Genomic DNA, 25,115 nt, shown 5'->3' on the forward strand with positions numbered 1-25,115 from the left:
CAACAAAGCGCTGCATTAGGAAGCAACAGTGGAGCTCCAGAGCTTTGATGTGAGCACAGCGCTGCTGCCCGGTGTGTGAGAGCCCTGTTCCAATGGCTGTGTTGTGTAATCAGATGTGTTTACTGTGGATTCAGAGGAAAGAAGTGCTGTAATCCATCCTCACTACAGTGCAATTGTAGGAGAGAAAAAAATAACAGGCTGAGACAACAACTCAAACTGAAAAGAAATTGAATATTTATTCAGGTTTCTCGCAAAATTGATTCCTGGGGGTGCATACAAAAATCAATATGAACCGAAATTTCACCAGTGATCGGTCTAACAGGTCTCTAGACAGTGTTACTATATACAAAATAATAAAATCTTGATGAATAAGATCTGCATTTTGTGTTTATCAAATACATTTTTAAAATTTAAAAATTCTGTGAAATATAAAACAAGGATAAACAAGAAGGCATTATACAATAACAATAAAAAAGCTGCAAGTGTAGTAATAATCAATAATAAGCCATTATTACTGTATAATTTCAATATGTTCAGTGTGTAAGAAGAGAAGAAAATCTATATGCAAGGTTTTGCAGAACTTAATCTCAATAATTTATAATTTGTGAAAAGTGCATTTCAATACCCACTGACCTTTGTTTATTAAATAAATGCATAATGCAAATATTGACATTTATTATTATTTTCAAAGGTTTATTTTCAAAGTTTATATTTTAACTCCACCTCAAGGCAAAAAAATAATCCTCAAGAGTTTCTCCAAAGTCAATAAAAAGCAAAACAGCAGAGGTCTAAGGTAAGCCAAACGCCCTACGACTTTAATTCCTTTTCTAAATTGTATCCATGGACGCGGGCAGCGGCCTCATTTCTTTACCTCTGGCTCTGTGATTGACAGCGCCATGTGCTGCCCTCCTAGCCGCTGCAGCACACAGCCCTTGTCGGTGGGAAGGGGTGGGGAGGGCAGACACACAAGCCAGAGAGCGGCTGGCTGCACCCCAGCAGCAGGGGTTCAGGGGGGCAGAACGGTGCTAGTGGTGGTGGTGGTGGTGGTGGGGGAAAGTGCAGGGGGTCGTGGTTCCTTGCTGGCACTGGAGCGTTGTAGTCAGGCGGACTTGGGCCGTACCATTTTCAAAAGGAGCCCCGGCCCTTTTCATCCAGCACGTCCTAGAGGAGCTTACTTTCTCCTCCGCGGCGGGCCCTGGACGCCGGGCGCTCTCGGCTCGCTGTACTGCACCTGTAAAAACAAACAGGAATTTGGTCAGAGGCAGGTAATCCGAGCTCAGTGGAGCGCACGGTAATGGCTCCCCTGAGGAGAGCTGGTGCAGGGGAAAAGCGAGGCGGGCTCGCCTGTAATGAATCATTTTTTAAACACAGGAGCAGAGGGGATTAATCACAAGGAGGAAGGATTTGAGAAGTCAAGGGTTCCGTACCAGCGTACACCGCCTGCCCGCCCGCCCGCCCTCCCTCCCTCCGTCTCCGCCACAATCACAATATTAGAAGCAGACATCAACTGTTGAGATGACCCGCCAGGCCAGTGAGGGAGTTGTAAACTGCATAATCACTCACTGCAAGTTTTGTCCCCTTAAGAAAAACTTCATAAAAAAGGCTAAGAATAGCCCGAGCCATGTGTTGTTTGGGTAGAGGCGCAAATAACACTGGTAGGCATTTCACTTTAGCTGTGACACCACAGGACCTCAAAGATGACTTTGATTTCTTCAGCGCAAAAGGAGAGAGAGACAGAGAGAGAGAGAGAGAGACCTGAAACCTGACATCTGAACTTACAACCTTGTTTCCTTTCCGTTGGCTGTTGGCAGAATGTTCCACATCAAAGATTTCTCTCATGTTTCATTCTTTTCCATCTATTTCTTTTCCCAGAGATTCCTTCGTGTTCAGATGCATTTGCAAAAATAAACTCACATTGTAAAGTCCTGTTATCTTTGACATTCAGGTAATAACTGGCAATTGTCCAATTTTCATTTTTTTCCTTCCAAATTTCCACCATAATGCAAAACAGATTGATCATGAGCAAAATCGCAAGGGGCTTGGATTTGCAAACTTGCTTTCGAAGCATGTTTACCGAGTTCCGACAATGCACTGAACGTATTGAGTAAAGGTAAGAACGCTATGCTAATTAGCCAGTCTCCATTATTAGAATGGGAGATGGAATGTGGGAACAAAGTGGCTGCCGTCTGCATCTGAACATGAAACTGTCCTCAGAACTGACAGATGCTTCTTATTTCGGGACAGACACGCTGTTGTCAGAAGTCTCCGTTTGAGGGCTGCTTTGTAGATCTGCACAGGCACTAATTGCCAAGTCATATTGTGAAAGAGACAGGAGTCAATATTCAGCCTTTGTGCTGCTTTGGTGTCCACACCTATCTGAGCATTGAAGTTCAGAATCAACAAAAACAAAAAGGTGTGGTCGATTTTTTTGGGTCTCCCGTGTATAAGATGTTGGGGTTATTTTTTCACGGAACACAATGAAACATACTTATGGTGGATTTTAAGGGCGTTTTGTTTTTTACTTTAACTACAGTATTTTTAGAGACACATTTTCTCCTTTAAGCTTCGGTAAAAAACAAACGTTTCTGCAGGATTTGAAAGCGAGCCATATGTTCAAAGCGTGAACATTGCATCCTATTGGGAAGAATACATGCAGAGAGTTCTGCAACCAATTTTATTCACCATCTTGTTTTGCCAACTCAGTCAGCCAAATCTCAAAAACAACACAGGCTTCCTCCAGTTCCTCCCAGCAACATCACCACCCAAAAAAGAAAAAATCCACAATGGCTCGCAGTCAGGGGGACATCAAGGGGGCAGCAGAGAAAGGAGACTGGGGCGAGAGTCGGTATCCAGATCCACACTGTCAAGCATTCTGGCTGAATTCTGTCTTCCGAGTAATCTAGGAGAGGGAAAGCGCTGTGCGCTACTCCATTTCCTGCCCACGTACAGTATAATGCTCAGCTAGAAGAGAGAGAGCGAGAGCGGATGAACACCCAGCACCACTTACAGCACCCTGGCAGCTCTCCTCGGGCCTGTGATGTAACTGCAAATGACATATCAGCCATTGCTAATATATGATCACATATGGCACCCAGCAGGACGGCAGGGGGGCTCCGCGACTACATTAATTGACTCTCGCCACCCTGATGCGACTGAGGCCACGTTTCAGTGCTGACACAACAGCCAGAGACATCAGGGGCCCCTCCGTCGGCCCCTGGCCAATCACCCACCTCAGTGTCACAGAGCAGCAATCAGTGAGAGAGAGACATAGAGTGAGAGAGAGGAAGAGAGAGAGAGAAAATTGCTCATCACGGGAAAGGCTGCAGAGATGTGGCTCAGGACAGATCAGAACATACCCCATCCAGGCGCTAGGGCGACTGCATCAAACCGTACTGAGAAATAATTGGGCCGGGGGTGCTTTAAAGGCGAGAGTCCATTAATAATCAAACAAAGCCAGAGGATATATTTCCTCAACTCCTGGGAATTCTGTTAGAGCAAATAATGCAGATATCTTCGGGGAATTCCCTCCCTCTATCTGTATGTAAAATTGGACCCTTACCTTTTGAACATCACAAGGCACCCTCTTGAGGAAATCCAGTATTCCATTATTGTCAATAGCATACGGGTTACGCAGCTTCGCGGTAAATTTGTCAGCGCCTGTGAAAACAAGAACACATTAATAAATAAAGGTGTCATACTGACCAGAATATTTTTACACAGGGCTTACAAAAAAACAAAAGAGTTGTGTAACCTTATCCTTGGTGTCTCTTTCCGATGTGTGTGAAACCACACCTCGCAATGTTATTTGAATTGATCCCAGGGAACCAGAATGAATTCACAGACGCCCCAGAGGAGGATGTGGAGTTGATAGATAACCAATGCAAGCTGTCATTCACCAGAACTGTTGCTGCTAATTGGTGTGAACAAAAGTAGCAAGTCTATTGTGTTTTTATTTAACCCATTTTAAACTTTATACATTATTTTGCTTGAGAAAATGTATTAATTTGAACTTAACTTAAGTTAACACCTAAAGTCAAAATGTGGTCCGGCGAGTTGGAATAGCAGGTCCAACTTGCAATTTTAGTACAGCATACTGTACAAGTTAACGCAGGTCTGGACAATAGTTAAGGACAAAAAGTAACAGCTCCAGTTCCACAATATCATACAAAGCTTTTCTCCAATCCGAGTATTTCTTTTGCATCTATTCTTTGCTTTTCACATGGCTGCATTACAGTCATCTCTGGGGTGTTGCTGTAATGGGACCATTATATTCACAGCTTGGTACTGCCTGCACACAGTACCTCAATGTGCACACAAAGAACCTAAGGACGTAAAATATGTGCAAACAACTTGAAAGGTTTGCCTCGCAACCACAGAGATGGGGGTTAACAGGGAAGGCAGAAGACTGTTTCAGAGTGTGTGTTTTCGTTTGATATGGTGGTATTGATTGCGTTGAAGGCAGCATGGAGGAACAGTGGTTGTGGGCTAACTGCTCGGAGGAGGAGATGCCGTCGAGGGCGGGCATCTCTCCCTGACCACTGAGAGGACCGTCTCTCCTGTATGACTGCTGCAGATAATGAGAGGCTAGCCCAGGAGCCTACAGACGGCCCAAGGACATCATGTATTATATAGAGAGCCTCTACCTCCGCTTTGTGTTCACACAGACCCGAGGCCTTGCTGCTGCAGCCCACACTGGGTAGACTGAACGTCTGCAGTGGTCTGATCTCTGTGCACTGTGCAGAGGTGTGGGGACGGCAGACTTGCTCAATTGTTGCGCTTCATTAAAAATGTTACGATTCAGTGCACTTTACATGAGTTGTAAACAAAAGGGAGGGAGGGGGGGGGGATCTGTTACCGCCTTTGGGGGCGACAATTCTCTATAATGGAAAGTAAACTTGATTGATTTTGTTATATTTTTTCCAATATTGCGATTTTAGATCTTACCCCATAGGAGCACCATGTAGCGCAGTGGGATGTAATACAACCCGGCTGTTGCCAGGAACAGAAGCAGACATGTGAGGCAGGACATGAACGGCACCGACCAGTTGAATGTGCTGTAGAGAAACAATTATCTCTGATTAGAGGCACTATAAATTCAACACTATCAACACTAGCCAGTTAACTCTGAGAGTGAACAAATGTATGGACACCCGCCAAGTGTCCATTTGGTTACATGTGTTCACTCTCAGAGTTGAACAATATAGACCTACATAAACATACATAAAATAACAAGATATTACTACAGTAAAAAAAAACAATTTTCATTTCAGAGTTATTTCAGTCGCAGGGTTAAATGAACACTACTTTACCGTGCAGGCCTTGGAAGTCATTTAATACGTTTAGAACAATTAATATGAAGCAGTGAAATTACTTTTTGATTCGTTCTCCCACGCTTGCGATGTCATCCAAGATGGTCTGGATGGTGAGAATGACTTCCTGCACCATGTGTATCTTATCCATCAGGCCTTTTTTCCCAGATTCCTAAAAATATAACAAATTTGAGAGACAAACACACATTTTATATTTAGAAAATACAAAAAAAGGGAAATTCATAGATTGATTGCCAAATGTCAGAACTAGTTTTTCATTGGAATTTGGAGTGTATGTGAGACGGCAGGTCATGCTAATTTCATATCATGTTATATAATTTAACCATGATGATACTGACACCATGATACTGACACCATGATACTGAGTCAGGACACGGACACCAGGACACTGACTAGGATACTGACACCAGGATACTGACACCAGGACACGGACACCAGGACACTGACTAGGATACTGACACCAGGATACTGACACCAGGATACTGACACCAGGACACGGACACCAGGACACTGACTAGGATACTGACTAGGATACTGGCACCAGGATACTGACACCAGGACACTGACTAGGATACTGACACCAGGATACTGAGTAGGATACTGACACCAGGACACCATAGTGTCATTTTCCTTGCAGAATTACAGTACATTTGAAGCATAAAAACTGTTAACTGTGAGTGGACGACCCAATAAAGCATTATACTTGTTTACAAGAGGGTCAAAACATTTAGAGACGTACAAATATAAACTTCTATTTAGCCAAAGAACAGAACATGAATTCATCATAAAGGAGGTAAAAAGGGAAAAGAGACATATACAGTGGGTGGGAGCTTTCTGACAGCAAGCTCTCTACTGCAATCTCTCCGCCAGGGCGACTGGTTTACCAGTATCGACCTAAAGAACGCATACGTCCACGTGCCGATTTATCCGCCTCACAGGAAGTTCCTGAGATTTGGTTTCGAGGGAAAAGTCTATGAATACATGGTCCTGCCTTTCGGGCTAGCCCCATCACAGAGAGTATTCGTGAAATGCACAGACGTCGCCATCAGACCCCTGCGATCGCAAGGGGTCCGAGTAGCCAAGTTTTCCGACGACTGGCTTATATGTGCAGCGTCGCCAGAGGAAGCAGCGCTCCACTCCACACGAGTAGTGGACCTCATGCCCTGACCCAGACGATAACCTATATAGGCATCGCTCTGGACTCCAGGTCCTCATCAGCAAGGCTGAGCGAGTAAAGGGTGACCACGTTCAAGCGGTGCATCTCCCTGTTCAGGGTGGGCAGCAGGATCCGGTTCAAAATGTGCCAACGAATGGCCGTTTTATGGCCTCAGCCATTGCTCTAGCTCGCCTGGTCAGGCTCCACATGAGACCCTTCCAAGCCTGGATGTTGACTCTACGGATCCCGAACGAGCACGCACATCACAGAGTCCTAATCACACAAGAATGTGTAGACACACTCCAGTGGTGGAGGTCAGATGATGCTCTAACAGAGGGAGCTAGTCTATCAGGCTGGGGCGCCACGCTCCAGGGCAGGGCGGCCAGCTGTGTCTAGGACCAGAGCCACAGATCCCACCACATCACACTGAACCTTTGGGTCTGGCCCGTGAGAGGATGAACCTGTAGGGCGTAATGTAGGCCTACCCACCAATGTGGTTTCCACAATTCAGGGTGCCAGAGCTCCGTCTACCATCAAGGTGTACGACATAGAATGGAAGGTTTTCGAGCACTGGTGCGCTTTCAGGCCTCAAAGCTACAGGCCTCGTGAGTGTATGGAAAGATTTTTCTGTAAATAAGAACAATTGGGATGTTCTCACATGCGTATCTGTCGCAAATGTTTTGGTTAAATAACCAGGGTTATCATATAACAGAATTGTAGATGTGGAATCATTTTCCTTGTTTCATATTAAGGCCATGTGTCCACAATGACTAGGTGTGAAATGACACTGATGTTTTAGCATACTAGTATGTGTACACAGTAACAAAAAAAACTCAGTTTTACTTTAACGCTGAGAAATTGACACAAGGTGGTCAGAGGTGTGTGGAGTGGTGTGGTGTGGTGTGTGTGTGTGTGTGCACGCGTATGTCTTTCTCTGTGTCTGACTGTCTGTGTCTATGTCTGTGTGGTGTTCAGGGGGGGGGGGTTCAGCCTTGAAATGAAATAAATGTGATCACATGAGTGCTGGCGCTGGTGAAGAGTGCACCCGTGAAGCCTTCCAGAAAGAGGGAGAGAAGAGGAGTGCCTGCAGATAACACAAGTAATGCAAGCTAAAGACTGCTGAGAACACTCACATCAAAAGGAGGAAATAATGACAGGAATGATGACAGAGAGGAGGGAGGCAAGAAGGGAGAGGGAAAGGGGGGCAAGGGGGAGGGAGGAGGAGAGTGTGGGGGTAGTAGGGGTAGCTGTCTGACGGACTCTAACAGGAGGGCTTGAGGATGTCTATATGTTTGTGTTATAAGGCGGCCCGGGCCCCCAGCCTGTGTGCATTGACAGCGTCCAGACAGAATGCTTTTATCGGAGCTTCACGAGGCAGCCCCTGGGAAAACACTCTGTCTGCCAACACACAGAGACTCCCCACTGTCAGACCCCATCTCCTCTGCGCAAAGGCACAGGAAGGGAGCAATTCCCACACTAGCAAGAGCCTCCCCCACCGGGCTTGGATCTGCCGGACAGGCACTGGATGTTCAAGCCGCTCGACCAAAAAAGGAGAAACTATCTCAAATATGCCCCCCTTTGAGATAGCAAAAGAGATTAACATCTTGTGGTCTCGGCGCGGGGAGTGACTGAGGATCAGTGGCCTTTTGCGCATCCTGCTGCTGCTGCAGACCGCCACATCGGGACACAGGGGGAAACCTTCCGTGTCTGCTTAACGACCCATTTACATTTTGTTTGCGTGCCGTGTCGCGCAACAGACATAGCTCATCTACAATACAAAGACACAACGCATGACGCAGTGTGCTCGTAGTACTTTGCCTATAGTCAGTATGTGACACTACCCGCGCGTAACTAAGTATAAAACTCCAATGCAGATCCTTAAGTTGCACATTAGGTGCTAATCGAGCTCTTTATCCAGTGTTCTCGTCGAAAGAAAGGACCACTGTTTGAGTCCGCTAAAAGCCATTAAGATGTGTGTCTGTGTGCTCCTGATCTGGACCCTGAGCGCCACGCATAGAGAAATGATAGCTGGGTGCATGTGGCAACTCATCAGTTAGGCTCGGATCCCCTTTCATATTCCCGTCTAAACTTGTTTAAGCGCCCCGCCCCTTTACACAAATTAGAATTCGAATCTAATAAAAGATGTGAATGGTTATTTAACTGCAACAGATACACACGCAAGGTAAATTTAGCCAGACATTCAGCTTAGGAAGGATAAAAACCAAAACAAAAAATAGTTGCCTTTCATTTACTGTATAAAAGGCAGACACACACACACACCAAAAGATATAGATATACTGTGAAGTATGCATCAATAAGCTCAACGCTCGTCATTATCGTTATTCATCTCCCCTTAAGAGTCTTGAAATCTTCTTCATCTCCTTAGCAACAAACACTGAAACCGTTCCTACATTACTCATTTGAAGATTTCCTTTATCTTTGTTCATTTCCCTTTTCAGACGGTACAAATGTGCATAATTCTCCTGGAAAACCAAATAAATAAATAAAACGGCACCCACTGAAATGAAAAGGGGTTGCAAACTGGGGATGGACTACATGAATCCTAAATGTCTTCTGATTAGAAAACCCATGTCAAATCATATTCTCATTTCAGATGAAATTGTAAAAGCCTCCTTTTAAGCTGCTCTAATGGAGAACAGATTTGATCTCAGCACAAAGGTAAATAGCAAACGTTTCTCTCACAGGCATGTGGGGCATTATCAAAAGCTGGAGAAAGCTCATTTAACACTGCTTTAATTTGAATAAAAAAACAGCACATTTGAATATTCATTCAAAGCTTTACCGAATATGTTCTGGTGAGTTTTTTTCTTTTCCAGCCACAAAGGCTAGAAGAGCGCATCTTAATGACAAACACCTGTGTTCCGGGGATATCATCATCTCCTATGGCACACAAACGAGCTGCTCTAGCGAACAAATTGACATGTGACACAAACAGCTCTCTCACAGCAGCCCTTTTATATGTTGGAGAGAGTGTGGTACAGTAGCTCTCATAATGCGGGGCCGTGGATTATGACATGGGCAGTCTGTCTGACTGGTGCTCCCAAGGAGACCCAACGGTCCACAGGGTGACAGATAGAGCAACCCTCCGGCTCAGTCTGGCACCCCGGCCACCCCCTCCTCACCCCCATCTCCCCAGGGCTGGACCGTGGGGGAGGGGGAGCAACTCTGCCCCCGACCAGCGCTGGCAGCCAAGGGGCAACAACGGGGCGCGTGTTTCATCTCCCTGCTCATTTGTGTTGGAGATCTATGGACTTGTTTTTCCCCTCTCCGTGTCTTTATGTTATGATTAAATATTGTCTATCCACACAATTGATACCTAAGGCCAAAGGGAAGTCACTTTGCCCACACATAATTTGTAAGCTGTCTCTTTCTCCCGAGGACAGATTTGTTCGCAGGGATGGGATCTGTTCCGCATTACCCCGCTGTAACACAGCCTTGCCTTTCGTCTCTCTTTAACGTCATGCCTTCACATTCTCTGTGCTCCGACTGAGGTTTACATATCTCCTTCCTCAAGGGGGGATACTGGGGGGAAAAAACATATTTGAGTGGTAATCGTAACCTTCTCAGAGGAAAAGCCTCTACCCGCGTGTTAGAGGGAGAGAGAGAAAAAAAGGCCAGAAAAATGGCTATGCCTTTGAAGTCATCACATTTAACACTGATCACTCTTTAACCCCAAAATATTTTTTAAAGAACACTTTGATAGGAGGTGTAAAGTAACACGTCTTGATCTGCTTGCATGATATCACATTCAAGTGACAGCGAGACCATAACAAGACTTTCAAATAAGCCACTTTAAATTAAAGCTGACAGCTTTAAACAAACATAGGCGACTGCTTAATTAGTAAATGAAAGGAGATATTTCATTTCCTCTGAGTGCCAAAGGGCTTAGGAGGCTCATGGAGAACCTTTCAAAATAAAAAATCTTCAAGAGGCCAGTGCGGAACTCTGCAACACATGCACTGTATTCAGAGAACCTGACAGCTCTTTGAAAACATGGCTGTTTTTCAAACTACAATAAAAGTAAACAAGCCAAAACACATCCCTATGAAACGATACATAGAGCGTTTTTTCCAGACGTGGAAAGACCTTGATAATGATTCCACAAGGCGGCAAAATTATTTTAAGCCGATGGTTAAATTCCGATTCACTATTAATACGCTGAAGCCTGTGTTTTGGCTGCCATTTGCGTGAGCACCAGGTTGTCCTTGCTATCGCTTGCAAACGCAGCTCGTTTGCGTGCATGCCGTTTGCACATCATGAGAGTTAGCTTCATCCGCGAAGAATTACCCCAGCATCCTTTCAGATAGGATTTGGTGTTTTAACAGAGACTTGCTTTTCCTCCATAGCCCCTGGTCATCACAACAGAATATATTGAGCACATTATATGGGATATGAATCCCAGGCTTAGACATGCAGCGCAGGGGTCACTGCTGGGAGGCTTTGCGTTAGTTCCACATTTCATCGCCATAGACCAATAATACACATCCCCGTTAACTCTTCCTTCTTCATATAAACCAGTGGGATGAGCGTAATTGAATATGTGCTGTGGTGGGGAGGTATCATTTCTAGAGTAGCGCTTTAAATGTGCCTTTTGGTTTCAAGGGATGTTATCGTGCACCATGCGGGTAGATACAGTAGATCGCTGAAGAAAGATGACTGGATTATGATTGATTTCTTGTGACGGAACAACTGTGAAAATGATTGATAACCTTTTGGGTAGAATAGTTTTACTGCATGCTTTACTTGCACTTAGCTTGATTTGTTCTGCTAGTCAAAGGTCATTCTCATTGTAATCATCCCATTTAGACAAGTCTGTTGCAAAAAATAAAAAATCTTCAGAGACTGCTATTATCCCCAACGCCAGGCAAACTTCAATTAATGATGCCGTTTAACGTTGATTTATAGAGTTTCAAAGGGCTGGGATATCGCAGCGGAGCACATTTGTAGAGTGACACTGAATACCCAGTGGAACAGTATAAAGTGCTGAACGGAGAAGTGTTTGTTCACATGCTATTACTGTTTCATAGATGTTGTCCTCATTTAGGAGGCATGCAAATAAGCTATTCTTGGGCAGAACAACGCTTCTGAGAAATATCGCTCACTGTAACTATGCCAAAGTCCCAAGTAGAACTCCTACGGCTGTCATAAAAAAAGAAAATAACTAAAGCTTTACTTGGTAGAAGAGTTTGTGTGCCCACCTCCAAGCACACATGGACAATGGGTTCATACATTTGCTGAACAAATACAGTCTCCACTTGGCTGTCATGTTTGGGTGTTGGCTTAAATGCCAAGTTATTCAAAATCACAACCAGTTACGGATACATTGAAATGATAGACAAAGACTAATATGGAAACATACAAAATAAAAATAAAGTTAAAGTGATAGAGATAGATAATGAAAAATACCTTATCATCTTCCTCTTCATCATCCGCCATGCTCATGTTCATCTATAGGAAAGAATAAATGGGTAGAAGATGTTTTCAAAATGGACGGTATATGTGGGCACTGGAGCATTTTTAACAAACACCTAGTAATGAAATGTTCTTCTAGTACATACACCCCTATTGGGAGAGGCCCGTTTCCATAGAGACTGCATCACAGGGGCGACCTCACACAAAAGGAGAGGTGAAAAAGGGCCTTCCTCACAACAGCACTGTCACAGCAAAGCAATCTCATTTCTCCACAACATAAGCACACAGAGAGAGAGAGAGAGAGAGAGAGAGAGAGAGAGAGAGAGAGAGAGAGAGAGAGAGAGAGAGAGAAAAACAACATTTAATTTGGATGCTGTTGCCTAGATCACTTTACATCAAGTCATCCCTGACCTGGTTGTGGTGCATGCTGTGACATTGCCTGGGAACAGAGTTGTGTCAGTTCCGGCCAGGGGGTCACCGAGAGGTGACAGAGTCCCCCACACTGGATATGAGGGTGAGCCTGGGCTTTAACATTGCACCAGGAACGCCATCATTGCCAGCAGCTACAAACACAATCACTGGGCAGGAACCGCTGCTCTGGGGAGGGGACATGTGTGGTGCCGAGGCCGCTAGCTGGCCATCGAGATGGCTTGCAACACAGTGGAATTGGAGGACAATCAAAAGTGCGAACTGCATTAACCTTCACAGACGCGGCTATAGGGCGAGCCTGATTTCTTTGTCTTTGCAATCATGAAGCTATATCAATACACTATAAAGATTTATTCATTCATTTAAATTCCCTTCATGTGGTGCCTGCTCCTTGACAAATTATAGCGAATATATAAAGACAGTTTCTGTCCATTTCAAATGTATTAGTATTGTAGATTATGTAACAGAACAAAGAACAAAAGTGAAAAGATGTAACGGCTAACCAGTTTGTTCATATTTCACAAATAGGCCCTCTATATCCTCTGCTATATCCTCTGGGGGGGGGTATTTACAGTATGTAATGACATAGGGACATCACACCAATGTTTGCATGGTTAATGTGTGACTTACTGTATTGTGTGGGTCAGACTCATCATACGTAGAATACATGTAAATGTATTCCATCATGTGAGTGGCACTCACCAGGTCCAGGTTGGTGGAGCTGGCCTTGCCCGTGCCTAGTTGGAAATAGTTCCAGCCAATGAGGAGCAGCAGGAAGAGGGGCAGCATGAAGGGCTCAAAGTACCACACCGTCAGCAGGAAGACCTGAGGAAATGGGACACGACAGGAGGACACAAAAGGCTTTTAAGGGTGATGCACACAATCACGTTTTGTACTCACTCCGACTTAAATTAACGCTCAGGATTTTACAGTGCTGCATGGCGAGATATGGCCCGCCCTGACCAGACCACCAGCAAGAACGCGAGCTATTCCCCTCACACAATTTCCCCCCACCCAGAAGGAAGGAAGGACAAAAGAAAGGCTATAAGGGGCTTCGTGCGCGGTCCAAGTTTCATACACAGCACAGCAGACAGCAAAGCCACTGAGCTTTACAGCCGACGGGCAGATTCCCACTCTTGGCGGTTTAAAAGTGACAGACATTTTGGGGACAACTTTTAATGTCTTCAAATCCTATTTTACTTACACCCATAACACAGTGCTGGCAGCGTGCCTTAACTGCTGAACAGAATGTTAAGACATGATTAGACGAGGCATCCTGTCTTTTAAAGAAGCGCACGTCGGATCCTGTGCGACTGCGAAGCAGAGCGGCTGTCTGACTGGGCCCATATGCAACGTTTACCCCCTCCATGGCGATGATACTGAGAAAAGCCAAGACCCCTGGTAGAAATAAGATGGATCACACTGAATGCGTAATCCCTCATAATTCTGTAAAGGAGTGGTGCTAAGCACGGCGCACAACACCCACCGCATTTCACAGCAGAGCACTAATTGGACAGCAGTATTTAAACCCATTTAGTGACAGCCTAATGAGTCTGTCTCCAACTGAAATGATCAGGAATGTGTGTGAGGAGGATCGCACACCAGCCGGTTGACGGGATGGAATAAAAAGAAATGTGCCCCGTGGCAAGTCCAATCTTAAAATCTATTAATGTAATCATGTACCAATGCGGCCAACGCACGGCCCACTATACCAATTTGCTGTATTGTGATTTCTTAATAATCCTACATTGGTTAAAAAGCAACATTTAAAAAGTAAATTTGCCTTAATGTGTCATTCGCTCTACATCAGTGGTTTTCATAATGTCAAGGACCATTATTTATTGGGCATTTGAGCCACGGACTACCCTGACATTTAGCCTCTCAGACCCAAGACATAGAATATTTCGTTATTGTTGGATAGGATTTTATCCACAGGGCGTAAAATGAAACCAAATGGACCCATTTGGTTTTGGTTTCAAGAGGTAAAAATCTATAAGGGTCCATTTGGTTATAAACTCTGCATTATTTAGCTGGGGACCACTGGTGCTCCCCGGACCACTGGTTGAAAACCACTGCTCTACATGTATCGGTTAAATCCAGTATATAAGTTAAATAGAATACAGCAGAAGTTTACTTTATGGAGAATGCCCATGAAAAAAACAAAAAACACGCTATTGCTGCGATAGTGTAGCAAACTGCCAGAGGCTGCAGGGAGTATAGGAACAATATGTAAGAGTTAAGCCTCAGACAGGATGTGAAGCACCAGCGCCTTCGGGCCTGAATAGAAGGCCTTGTAAACAGCAGACTGCTGCTGTCATAGCAGCCATGCTGTGTCCGTGCACGGTGCTCTGGGGCCAGGATACCTACTGCCACACTACTACGCACACTGGGTTCAAATGGCCACCAGGGGAAACGTGAACCGTGAGTAATGCACGCAACACTGGGGCGGTGCATGCGCCGGCCCTGGGCTTCAACCATTGCACCACTTAACAGTCCTTCAACACGGTGAGAGACTGGCCGACGGCGTACAAAAGCAAAACAAAACGCACACAGGAAACGCGGCGGGATGACCAAGATGTAAAAGAAATAATATGAGCAATATGTTACCGTTATCTGCATGTAACAGCTCATTTGAATTGTACAGTACGGAGGCAAACTAGAGTTGCTTGGGGAGGGGGAGGAGAGAGAGAAAAAAAAAAGGGTAAACAATGAATATGCATGATGTGCAGAGGTAGCTGCAGTGATCCTCGTCCCGGTTATGAATAACCTACGTCACCATGTTGTCACCTCGGTTCCCATGAGGCTATTCTAAAGCGACGCTCTCTTCACCCCAAAGGAATTCAGCTGGCTGGCGGACAGGTAGCCTGTCATATTCACAGCCTTCTCGCAGAGAAAAAAAAAAGGAAAAGTAAGGGGGAGAAATGTGCCTGGAAACTGACATGAGCCCAGCAGGAATGTTGAACCTCCTTGCCCTCCCCTGCAAAAAGCTGCTACATTAACCACTAAAGTCTAATTGCTCGGTCTCTGTCTTCCTGTGCAAGTCAACAGAGGGAGCCAATTCATTTCCGCCCAGGGAGCCAAGGCAGAGAGAATCTGTCACAGGTATTCATAATCGCCCACTAATGCAAATTTCTCCTCGCCGCGTTCTGGCTCGGTGGACAAGATAAAAGCCTACAGAAAAATACAATGCCTTATGTCTAAACTGAGTGCTTAAATGAGGCTAGAGAATCCAAAACTGTCAGAAATATCCTCTCAATTCCTCCCTCGCGGTGTGTCAGTCCATGTGTGCAGGATTTACATGCTTTTTTAACACTAATAAAAAAAAGAAGAAAAAGAAGAAGAAAAAAACGCTTGGCGAGGAAAACATCTGGGAAAGCCTCTCAGATTCCTTCACTCAGGTGCACACACTGAGACTCTGCTGTCAGATATCCCTCAGTAATGAGCAGAGGCAGCGCTATACCTTCCCCTTGTCTCTTCACATTTCTCTGTAGCTTCTGTGAAATGGAGACGGAACTAATTCCCCGCACTAAGTGGTTTATGTTTTATTAGCAAGGAGCTCAGTGATTAAAGGACGGCGGTGGACAAAGTGCAACCTGTCAGGCTTTAAGTGTAAATTTATATAGGAAATAATCCACATTTTAATTGGCCTCAAAGTTGGGCTCCATTTCTGTCTTGAGAGCCCGGCTGTCTTTCCCTTTTTTTCTTTTTTAACTCTCTTCATCCCTCAACAAATTACACATGACAAGGAAAACCTTAAACCCCCCCAAACACTACAATGCTAATATGTTACATGGGTGGTAAAACAGTCATTTATTTAACCAAAAGGACATAAAGCAACAAACGGAAAAAGCAGGGGCGCTAATAATTAATGATCTACCTGAGCGTTTAGGTTTACACACAGCAGAATTGGATAATGAACGACTTGTAATTGAACAAGTGTTAGTATGTACTGTACGTAGAGGAGTGTCTCTAATGTAGGAAGGAAACCTCCCTTGACAAACACCATTTAGCTGAAAAATGTCCGCGTGATTATGCGCAGGGGTGTCTGGGGGAGAGCGAAAAAAAAAGAATGAATTAATAAAACTATTAGCGCATGTTGGAGTAGGTGATGGAGATGCACTCTCCTTAGCCACCTGTAAGCGCCTGGAGAAGGTGGCAACCCCCGGGCAGAGCCATTCTGCCAGCGGGGTTAAGAACGCGCCTGACAGATTTGTTTTATAGTGCCATTAATATGATTCCACTAAATGCATTCTGCTGCCTTCTCATGCAGATCCCCTGGCCGGCAGAATCCCAGCACCTAATAATAAAGCACTCAGCGATTAAAAGTGTGAATAAAATAACTTAAAGCTGAGCAAGCATGGCAGCTCCCAACCACCCACGCTCTCCCAGGAGGGAGAGAGGGGGGACCGCAACAGGAACAAAAGGACACAGACACCCTCACTTAGAGTTTCCAGCATCCTGCAAATTGATTAATAGAGAAGGGTGTGGCTCAATCTAGCCGCCCCAGACTGTACTGACGGACAGACAGACTTAACAGCACACGGCCAGCGCTGTTGCCAAGGGCTTTTCTCTCACACACACACACACACACACACACACACACACACACACACACACACACACACACACACACAAGAGGCATCACAATGACATAGCAGATATAATACATTGGATGAGCCAAATTAGCATGACGTTACAGCATCTGGGGGCAATACAATTACATTACCGGTGCTGTAAAATGACAATGAAGTTCAAAGTGATAACACTCTTTCTCCTATCATTTATTATCTGCCAATTAAAAACTAAATATATATATTTTTACTGTAAAGCTACACACGGTTTATACACAAGGAGAATGTACTCTTGGCTGGATACCCTGCTTCTCTTCGGCTGCACTTGGACAAACTAAACAAAGTGAAGAAAGTAGCGGCTAGTATTATGAGGGTCAGTCATGGGGGTGGTGGAAGGATGCCAGTTTATATGAAGTGAACGTACGCTGAAAGAGTTTAGCAAGACTTCAGACAACAGACTTCAGGGTTTGTGCGGGTCATCATGGGTGTTTGTGCGTGCGTGCATGCATGCACATGCATGCATGCATGTGGTGGGTGTGTACTTGTATTACTACATTTCTGAAGGCCAAATGACCCCACGGATATAGTAGAATTTGAGGAATAGACATTCTCAGGACAATTTTCCTGGTCCTCAGAAGAGAAATAAGGGTTCTAAACTATGGTAAAGTATAGAGTTTGGGTTCAAAATATAATTGTTGATGTCCTCACAAGTATAGTAATACAAGTATTAATGTGTGAGCCAGTGAATCTGTGTATACTGTATGTATACACTGCATATACAATCTGTTAATGTAGGTACAACAACAACAATAATTCTAAAGGGATGCAAAGAGGAATAATCTTCGCTCTAATATAGAGTTTTTCTGGGTGAAATCAAGGGCAGTAAAATTAATCTGCATTACCTCCTCAATTAAAATACCAAAAAAAAGGAAGAGATTAATAATGAATCAAAGGGGCCTGGTGGCGGCTCCGCTTAAACAAGCCCATTTTATTCTCACTGTTTCCCCCCCAGTCGGGCTGGAGTCTGGCTGATGCTCATGTTAGGGGCGCGAGCGGCAGGCTTTAAAGTAGCTGTAAACGCAGAGCAATGAGACATGTAATTTGCGGTGAGCGTCGGGCCAGTGTGGGGACAGGCTTTCAGGGGGTGTCGGAGGCAGAGGAAGCGCAAGATAAGATTTCTCTTCGGGGCAGGTAGAGTGTGTGGGCAGGCACAGGCGCTCGCAGCTAACACTGAATAAATATTTCACATACGCTCAGCTCAAGTCTTATCGACTGGGGAGAAATAGAGGGAGAGGGAGAGACCACTCGCGAGAGAGGGAGAGGCAGGGAGAGATAGAGAGAGAGAGAGAGGCTGTATAGTATTCTGCCGAGACTGATAAACGGGGACCTCATTTCTCTCTTGAGAAGGGCCGTATCGCTGCATGTAGCAGTCGAGTACACAAAACACGGCTTATTTTAAAAATCAAAGAGGGTATACAAAAACTACAAACCTAATATTTGCTAATTATTAGTTAGTTGGCTGGAAGTGTAATTATATTCTTATTTGTGAGTTTATTTTTAACCAAACAGTTACAAAATGTAAACTGTATATATATATATATATAGTCTTTTCCAAAGACAATTAATGAAAAATGTAAAGATAAATCTGTGTTTGTGTGTGTCACACACACACACACACACACACACACACACACATATATATATAGATAGTACTGTATATATACAGTATATAGTTGGCTGTAACTGTTATAATTAGCAAAAAATATGTTATCCATTGACTAGTGCCGTCCGGTAGTTTATGGAAGCGTACACAGTGCAACAGAGCGAGCTCTTTATCAAAGCGCTGAAGAAGAGCAGCCGTGTGCGGCAGAGCATTAGCATTTTGCTCTGGCCGTTGTCTCCCCGCCTGTCTGACACATGCCAGGGCCAGAGCTGCGCCAGTGCGGGGCCGGAGCAGGGCGGTCAGCGAGGGCCCCGTGGTGCCTGTCAGTGGTGGCTACTCTGACCCTGGCGCTCCTGCACTGGCCACGAGTGTTTAATCCGTGTCGGGAGCGTTAACACTGAGCGACCTCCTGGGTGACAGATCTGCCATGCGAGTCTTTTCCCCCGAGGAGGTGCGGGGAGGAGGGGAGTGGCCTGGTGGACTCTCCTCTCTCTCTCTCTCTCTCTCTCTCCCTTTCCCTGTCAGCTCGGCTCACACGCACGTTAACGCGGCGTCGCGGCGGGGCCGAGGCCCGGCCCCGGAACAGCCACACACAGGGGGCGGACAGGTCGCATGGGCTCAGCTGCCTGGGGAGAGGTGTCCTCTATGACGATGACGGTGGCGAGTGTGTTACACAGTGCAGTCATTATGATACGGCACACACAATGGGGTTAAACATGGAGCTGGAAATAAAAGTACAATAGAAAACAGTGTCGAGGAGTGCTCAGACAAAGCCACCGGCGCTCAAGTGCGAACTGTTATTTGGTATAGCGCAGCCAGGTCTTCTATTCACCCGTAGCCCCCCGTGTTGGTTTATATTGCATGCTCCTTCATAATGCCGAACAGAAATAAATGGGAAATTAAGTTAAATTAATTAGGCTAGATTAAATTAAATCTAGTGTGTTTTCAAAACTCCCAATCCATGTCCAAAAACACATACACACATTTTAAAGTGAGTATGATTTCTCAGCCCTAATGAGACACACATTAACAGAGGAAAGCTTATTAATCCTGCTAATAAGAGATCATGCCTCAAGGTTGCATGCACGGAGAGCCTCAAGTGACACTTAGGCATTCAAGGGCAACACAACAACAATTCCATGTTAAATCTGAAGGAATTGCCGAGTTGTGTGCAGGTACCGATAATGTTATCCTTAAATATTTAATAGATCTAAAAAAATAAAAAACGGTACTTTCAAAACCATAGACACACACATAGTACTGTATGTCGCCATCGCGGCCATCTATCTCCCCCCCCCCTCCTCCCTATTTCCTAGTGGACACATTCCCACAACACTCTCTGGGAGACAGAGCTCTCACAGCTATAGGGAGTCGAGGAGTCTAACCCCCGTGAGACTGCAGAAACACACTCCTTCAAGGCCTTCCAACTTTTCTTCAAACAGAGAGAAAACAGATGCAAAGTAAAAAAACAAGACGACACACACACACACACACACACACACACACACACACACACACACACACACACACACACACACAGTGTTAGCAAGAACAATTAGGACAACTCTGATCATGGCTAGTGATGGGGGCCGTGCTGGTATTCCGGTTAATGGCCCTGGCTGCCGTGACTCCACACAGGTGGTCTCCTGAGACCCCCGGGAGAGCCACAAAGTGACCCTCCAGTCCTGCTCTCATCTGGGGGGACGATGATTCCATCAGCTCCCCCCAAAAAGCAGCCGTCACAGCTGCCAACTGTGTTTACAGCTGCGCCGCATCAAACATTCATCAAATGCCATCTTTTACAGTCTGTGATGTGAGGCAATCAGCATTTCACAGGCTGTCAAATGATGTCTAAAGCACTCGCTACCTGGCAGTGTCAAAAAGGAAGCGGTTCAAATACCCACACGTACTGTTAGGTATACAGGATTCTTTCTAGTCCAGCTCCTGACAGATGAGGTGCGTCGTGTGTTAAAATATTAATTCTACTTAAATACTTAAAGTGCTCTTAATGACAGCAAAGCTCAAAATCAGCTTTCAAGTGTAAATGATCCCCTTTCATTTTTTTTCTTTTTTTTACTTTCATTCCATTTCATCCAAATCAAAATTGTTCTCAACTTTAAACTTTCTAAAGCGATTAATTTGGCTGGCTAATACATGCTTTTTTCTCTCCTCTGTGCTCTCTTTTATTTATTCTTTTTTTTTTTTAGAAGAAGAAGAAGAAGAAACTTGTGTCGCTCGGTCCAATGCACAGAATGGAGGATTTCACTCTGAGTTGTTCCCACGAAGGATTCCTGTTGGGAAAAGTAACTGATCGCCTTAGCTCTCACGCGCACGCACGCACACAAACACACACGCACACACACACTAGCACAAATACACACACTCACACTGTTCACTCTCACACGGTTCCAGCAGTGCTTTAGCTCCATCTACAGGCTATGGTCTCTTCTGCAGGAAAGAACTCTGGGTGACCCCTCCACAGTCACTGCTGATGTATAGCACATTCATCTAGCTCAGTCTTAGTGAAAAGCACATCTAAAGGCCGTTATTTTATGAAGATTTTAGCTGTCACATTCTCTCTCTCTCGCTCTCTCGCTCTCTCCCTCCCTCTCTCTATCTCTCTCTCTCTCTCCCTCCCTCTCTCTCTGAGAGAGAAAGGAAACACGCTGTTGTCAAACTCTGTAAAAGCACAGATCCCAGGCTCATTACGGTAGCATAAACAAGTAGAGGAGGGGAAAAGAAAAGTCAAAATTTCTTGTTTGTATTTCCGTTCACTGATGAAGATGTTTATGAGGCTTTGCCAGAAGTTTGCTTAAATGTGTGAGAGATTCTTTTAACGTTACCTAATTAGAAAGGTGCTATTTTAAAACTAGCAACCCACGGGGTGGCGAATCTGGAAAAAAGCTACTTCAAACGGCGTGGTCTCTGCTTGCGGGGGAGATTACGCAATCAAAATAGGTAACCTCCAACACCTGCAAAGGAAATGACAGTACTGCAGGACTTCCCACTCTCTAGTGATGTTTTCCTCACACTCACTCACACACACACACACACACACACACACACACACACACACACACACACACACACACACACACACACACACACACACACCACACAGTAATATGCAATGGCAGCACAATGCCAAATGAGCCGTCCGTCTGAAACTGTGGAACCACTGCCCAATTTAAATGTCCCTGGACGCATCATTTTATGATTGCCACTCACGAGGGGTGGGAAAGTTATCTTCCTGGGAGACTGCAGAGAAGTCTCCGAGAAACAAGTGCACTCCAAATGCTCTCTACTCTCCCGCCAACGTAGAACAGAGCCATGCAGCGATCCCTCCTCTCTCACAACAAAAAATATGAATACGCCGCCATGCCACACACCAACAAGCACTTCATAATGTATGCATGAATCTACATAAACATCCAGGAGATGTAGACAGCATGCTGTGTGGAGGTCAGCGCGCCGGCCTGTGGGACTGAGTGATATAATGGCTGAGTATTCCTGGTAAAGCACTATGGTAGCGTCCCGCGGTCCCAGCAGAAACCACAGCACGCGGTAATGCATTACAGGATGTAGTGTATGGTGTAAAATGGTCGGACCAGTCTGCCTGCTTGATAAATAATGTATTGTAATGTATATTAAAGAAGCCAGACCCACCACTGCAGAGGTTCCTACCGGCATAGTACCCCGAGAAGCTGTGCACCGTCGTGACTGCCACGGCAGAAAAGAGCAGACACTACTAGTATAATTACGCACATCGGAGAGGCAAGCAGAGGCCATCTGTCAATGTCTAAATCAGTTACCTTATTACCACTGCCTAAAGATATAAATATAGGAATGGGAGCCGCTTTCATTAAGGCACATGATGCCATGCTGCTTCAGACAGCTCCAAACGCTAACTTAATTGCAAATGATGACTTGGAGGGGGGTTGGGGGGGGATGGCTGCCCTCGGAGTGGGCAGAGGCACTAGTGTGTGTGTGTGTGTGTGTGTGTGTGTTTGTCTGTGTGTCTATGTAGGCATGGCCCTAGGCATGTAATGAACAGTGGAAGCCCTGCGGGCTGCCCTTTCTTCTTGTGTGGCTGTTGTTTTCCTTCCTTCCCAGCGCAGTTCAGGACCTCTACTTTTACTATCAATCAGAGGACATATTCTTGTGATTCGTGGCGTCTCTCTCCACGCACCGCCGCCGCCAATGTCATAAATCGCCGGAAATGAGAACTTTTCACTTTCATTCGACTCCCTAAACGGCCCCGATAACGAGTGGGCAATAAACACAATGGCTGAGTCGCTCTCTCTGCGGGAACGTCTTGCCATGCAACCATTTGACATTGTGTGCCGTTCCGAAGCGAACCTCGTCTCAGACAAAGCAGGAACTTCAACTCCTCCGTTACTGTCTGCCGTTTAAAAATAACAACTGGTATGCTGCCTTCTCATCTCGAAAACAGGGGAAAGATCCTTTTCATGGAGGTGTGACAAAGCAGCTGCGTTAGTCATCACTTTATGACACCTACAGTACATGCTGTATTCGATCCTATACTGATGTGTCATTTCTCTCTGTCTTACAAATGTAGTCTCACTCAGAGAGGGTGATCCGGACAACCATTACTGCGCGTTACTTTACTGTTCACTCATCTAAAGAAGGGGCCGCAAAATGACATACAACCGACAAACATTTGCACAATCCCATCAGAGAAAAGTTCAGCGTCAATGTAACTCTTAGATTGTGAAAATGGACTCAACACCCAGTAATTGATCATGTAGAAATGCGCGAGGGGGTCGGTGCTTCTCTTTTAGAACTGTGTTTGTGCGCCACAATCCTAAACAGAACTGGAAATGAAAGATTAGAGCGTGCCACGAGCCCACCACACAGTTGCCCATAGCCTGTGGAGGATCTAATTATAGGCAGGGGCCAAGAAGATGGCCCAATCCCGCTGACCTGTCACCTGTCAGCCTGCCTGTCCTCCTGCTGTCCGGTGTGCCTGCGACTCTCTCCCTATCTGCCTCCACACTCTCCCCAAACCGCCGCCATCTATACCTGCTCTTCCCCAGCTCAAACTTTCTATCCCCAGATAGCAGTGCTCCTTCCGACTCTTGCTATCCCTTGGCTTATACAATCACACGCATTGTTCTCCACCTTCCTGTCTGTATGTCCGTCTGCCAGCCTGCCTGCCTGTCTGTGTGTGTGTGTGTGTGCCCGGGCTGTTGTAAAGGCTGTGATACATGGAACCTGGCCCATCGCCTGAGGGGATTTGCACCTCAGGATCAGTGAGAAAGGCTTATAGAATACAGCCAGGTATGAATTGCATGTCACCCCGACACGGAGCAGACGAGAAGAAAGGCGGTGAAAGAAGAGTTCTTCACACGCACACACCCTGTCTGTGACCGCTTCCTCACCCTGACACGCCGCTGCCAGGGCTTTCATGGCGAGTGCATGGCTCTTAATCATGACATTACATGCACCTCTGAGGAGGGGGAGAGCGAGGATTCACGGGGTGAAATAAAGATTATTTAAGCTTAAGGCCTCAGATCACATGCCCTCATTAAAAAACAGCTAAACAGAGACATTTAAACAAGGTTCAAGTCTCGGAGGCAAACTGTCACTCCTCCGACCAGGGAAGCGGAGAACGTGATCCTCCTTACACCATCCCCCGGGTTAGAAGGCTTTGCTATGGAGTCAGATGTACAAATGCCCTGGTCCCAGCCCTTCAGATGCACTCTAATGTCATCAGAGCCCACAGAGAGCCAAGTGGGGGTTAGATTTAAAGGATAAAGCAAATCTATCAAATACAGTAGGATGAGTTGACACAGAAGGTAGTCATTGTTTTGTGCCAAGCCAGACAAGACCGATACTGTATACCGGTCTGTTTGACTATTTTGACGACATTGGTATTGCCAGTTAATGCATGTGTCATGTCCTGATTTATTAAGTATTATTAATTATTTTAATTAATTATTAGTAATCACATAACTCCAAAATGTTCATTTTTTAGGAAATTAAAAAAGTGGTTAATAAACAAAAAACAAAACAAAACAAGAAGAGACAAATCTACTATACAGAAAATGTTGTTTCCGGAAGCAATAGATCCAGACTGAAATAGCTGAAAATAACTAACCTGTAACATTTCTGATACAGGTAAGGACACATTTTCCATATAATTCAAATAAGGTTGCCAAATCTTCAAAAATCTTCTCAAGAGGAACACAACTGTTCATTTCTGAGAACCATCTTGCGATAGGTGGGGGGTGTTCAATAGCACTTTTTAATACTGTCCATTGGTTCAATATTATTTTAACCAACACACAGACATAAAAGCTGTTCAATAGCATTGATTTAAGTGGTTTCCTCCAGACACCAACGTTATCAACATTCAATGGCTCTTTCCCATGTATAAGAAGTGTCTCATCAAGGTGTGCTTTTGCCCTATTGGGGGATTTTCTTACCCTCTGGGGCTACTGGACAGAGAGTGTTTGCTTCTCCTACTGTTGGACTTCACAATAAACTTTGTTCTTATACTTCACCCTGAT

General features: G+C 45.1%; 1 protein-coding gene across 1 annotated transcript in view; it reads right to left on the minus strand.

Moving 5' to 3' along the window:
* Positions 1–211: 211 nt before the first annotated feature.
* Positions 212–25,115, minus strand: part of mctp2a (multiple C2 domains, transmembrane 2a) — a 41,237-nt gene continuing 16,333 nt past the window's right edge. The window contains exons 18-23 of the mRNA XM_080762311.1: positions 13,051–13,173; positions 11,914–11,955; positions 5,372–5,481; positions 4,945–5,054; positions 3,560–3,657; positions 212–1,231 (exon numbers count right to left, since the gene is read on the minus strand). Coding sequence (XP_080618437.1) covers positions 1,172–1,231; positions 3,560–3,657; positions 4,945–5,054; positions 5,372–5,481; positions 11,914–11,955; positions 13,051–13,173 — 543 coding nt within the window. The 3' untranslated portion in view covers positions 212–1,171. The remainder of the gene's footprint in view (positions 1,232–3,559; positions 3,658–4,944; positions 5,055–5,371; positions 5,482–11,913; positions 11,956–13,050; positions 13,174–25,115) is intronic.

This window comes from Protomyctophum bolini (genome assembly GCF_963924005.1).
Source record: "Protomyctophum bolini genome assembly, chromosome: 4".
Taxonomy (NCBI): Eukaryota; Metazoa; Chordata; class Actinopteri; order Myctophiformes; family Myctophidae; genus Protomyctophum; species Protomyctophum bolini.